General features: G+C 35.6%; 1 protein-coding gene across 1 annotated transcript; it reads right to left on the bottom strand.

Moving 5' to 3' along the window:
- LOC139500352 (26S proteasome non-ATPase regulatory subunit 10-like) lies at positions 1-768 on the bottom strand. The gene has a single exon (XM_071289096.1). The coding sequence runs from the start codon at positions 766-768 to the stop codon at positions 1-3; it is 768 nt and encodes a 255-aa protein (XP_071145197.1).
- Between the last annotated feature and the right edge of the window lie 205 nt (positions 769-973).

Below are 973 nucleotides of genomic sequence, written 5' to 3'. Positions count from 1 at the left end.
TCAACATTCATGATCTACACGTATTAAATATTTCGTTAGAATAGCTGGTATTTCAAAGTCATCTGTAAAATTATTATTTGTAAACTTTCTACCACAAATTTCGATAATACTATTCCGAACTACGCTAATCAACGGCTGTGGACTTTTAGTAAGAGACATCAAATAGTCACGTTGGTCTTTGGTTAAATTAGCACTTTTCTTGATTGCTTCTCGGTCAATAGACTTAGCTGTAGCGGTCAGTAGGCGTAATATTTCTTTACTACACGAGTCAGTCATATAAGGAAGTACCCCGAAGGGATCTTCCTTGCCACATGGCAAGCAAGTTCGAATATTTATTTCCCCACCATATCTTAACAGCAAACACAGTATATGTTTATTTAAATTGTGAGAGTTGTTTTTAAAATACTCCCCAATAACAGATGATGATTCCTTTGAATATGTTGGATTATTCTGGTGGAAATTTGGATTTGCTCCAAAATTAAGCAATAGTTTCGTTATCTCCAATCTATTAAATAGCCGTGGAGATTTAACGGCAAGCATCAAAGGAGAAAATCCATCTTCTGATACACCGTCAATGCTTGCACCATGTGCTAATAGTAATCCACATACATATGTTCTTCCCGCCAGAACTGCTGTATGGAGCGGGCTGTATGTACAACCCGTCTGCATTGACACTTTTGCACAATTTTCCAGTAATTGTTTTACAATGTTAAATTCACTATATTCTACTGCAATGTTAATTGGGGTTTTTGTATTGACGTTACGCATGATATTGGTGTCACTTTTGGTAACGTCGAATGTTAACGTCAACGTCGTGTACTTTATTGACCTGATGATTTATTGCCTTCTAGTAAAGTCTTTAAACATATTGTTTTTGTGAATAAAAGGAGATAAGGGTAAACACCATGTTCTCTGTAGGACAAAAGAAATTATGAGGTATACATAGTGTGTTCTATGAACGAAACAAGATGTT

This window comes from Mytilus edulis, chromosome 13 (assembly GCF_963676685.1).
Source record: "Mytilus edulis chromosome 13, xbMytEdul2.2, whole genome shotgun sequence".
Classification (NCBI taxonomy): Eukaryota; Metazoa; Mollusca; class Bivalvia; order Mytilida; family Mytilidae; genus Mytilus; species Mytilus edulis.
This window is presented reverse-complemented; position numbering and strand designations above follow the sequence as displayed.

Coding starts and splice junctions, on each gene's coding strand:
- LOC139500352 (XM_071289096.1), bottom strand. CDS start 768: ATGCGTAACGTCAATACAAAAACCCCAATTAACATTGCAGTAGAATAT.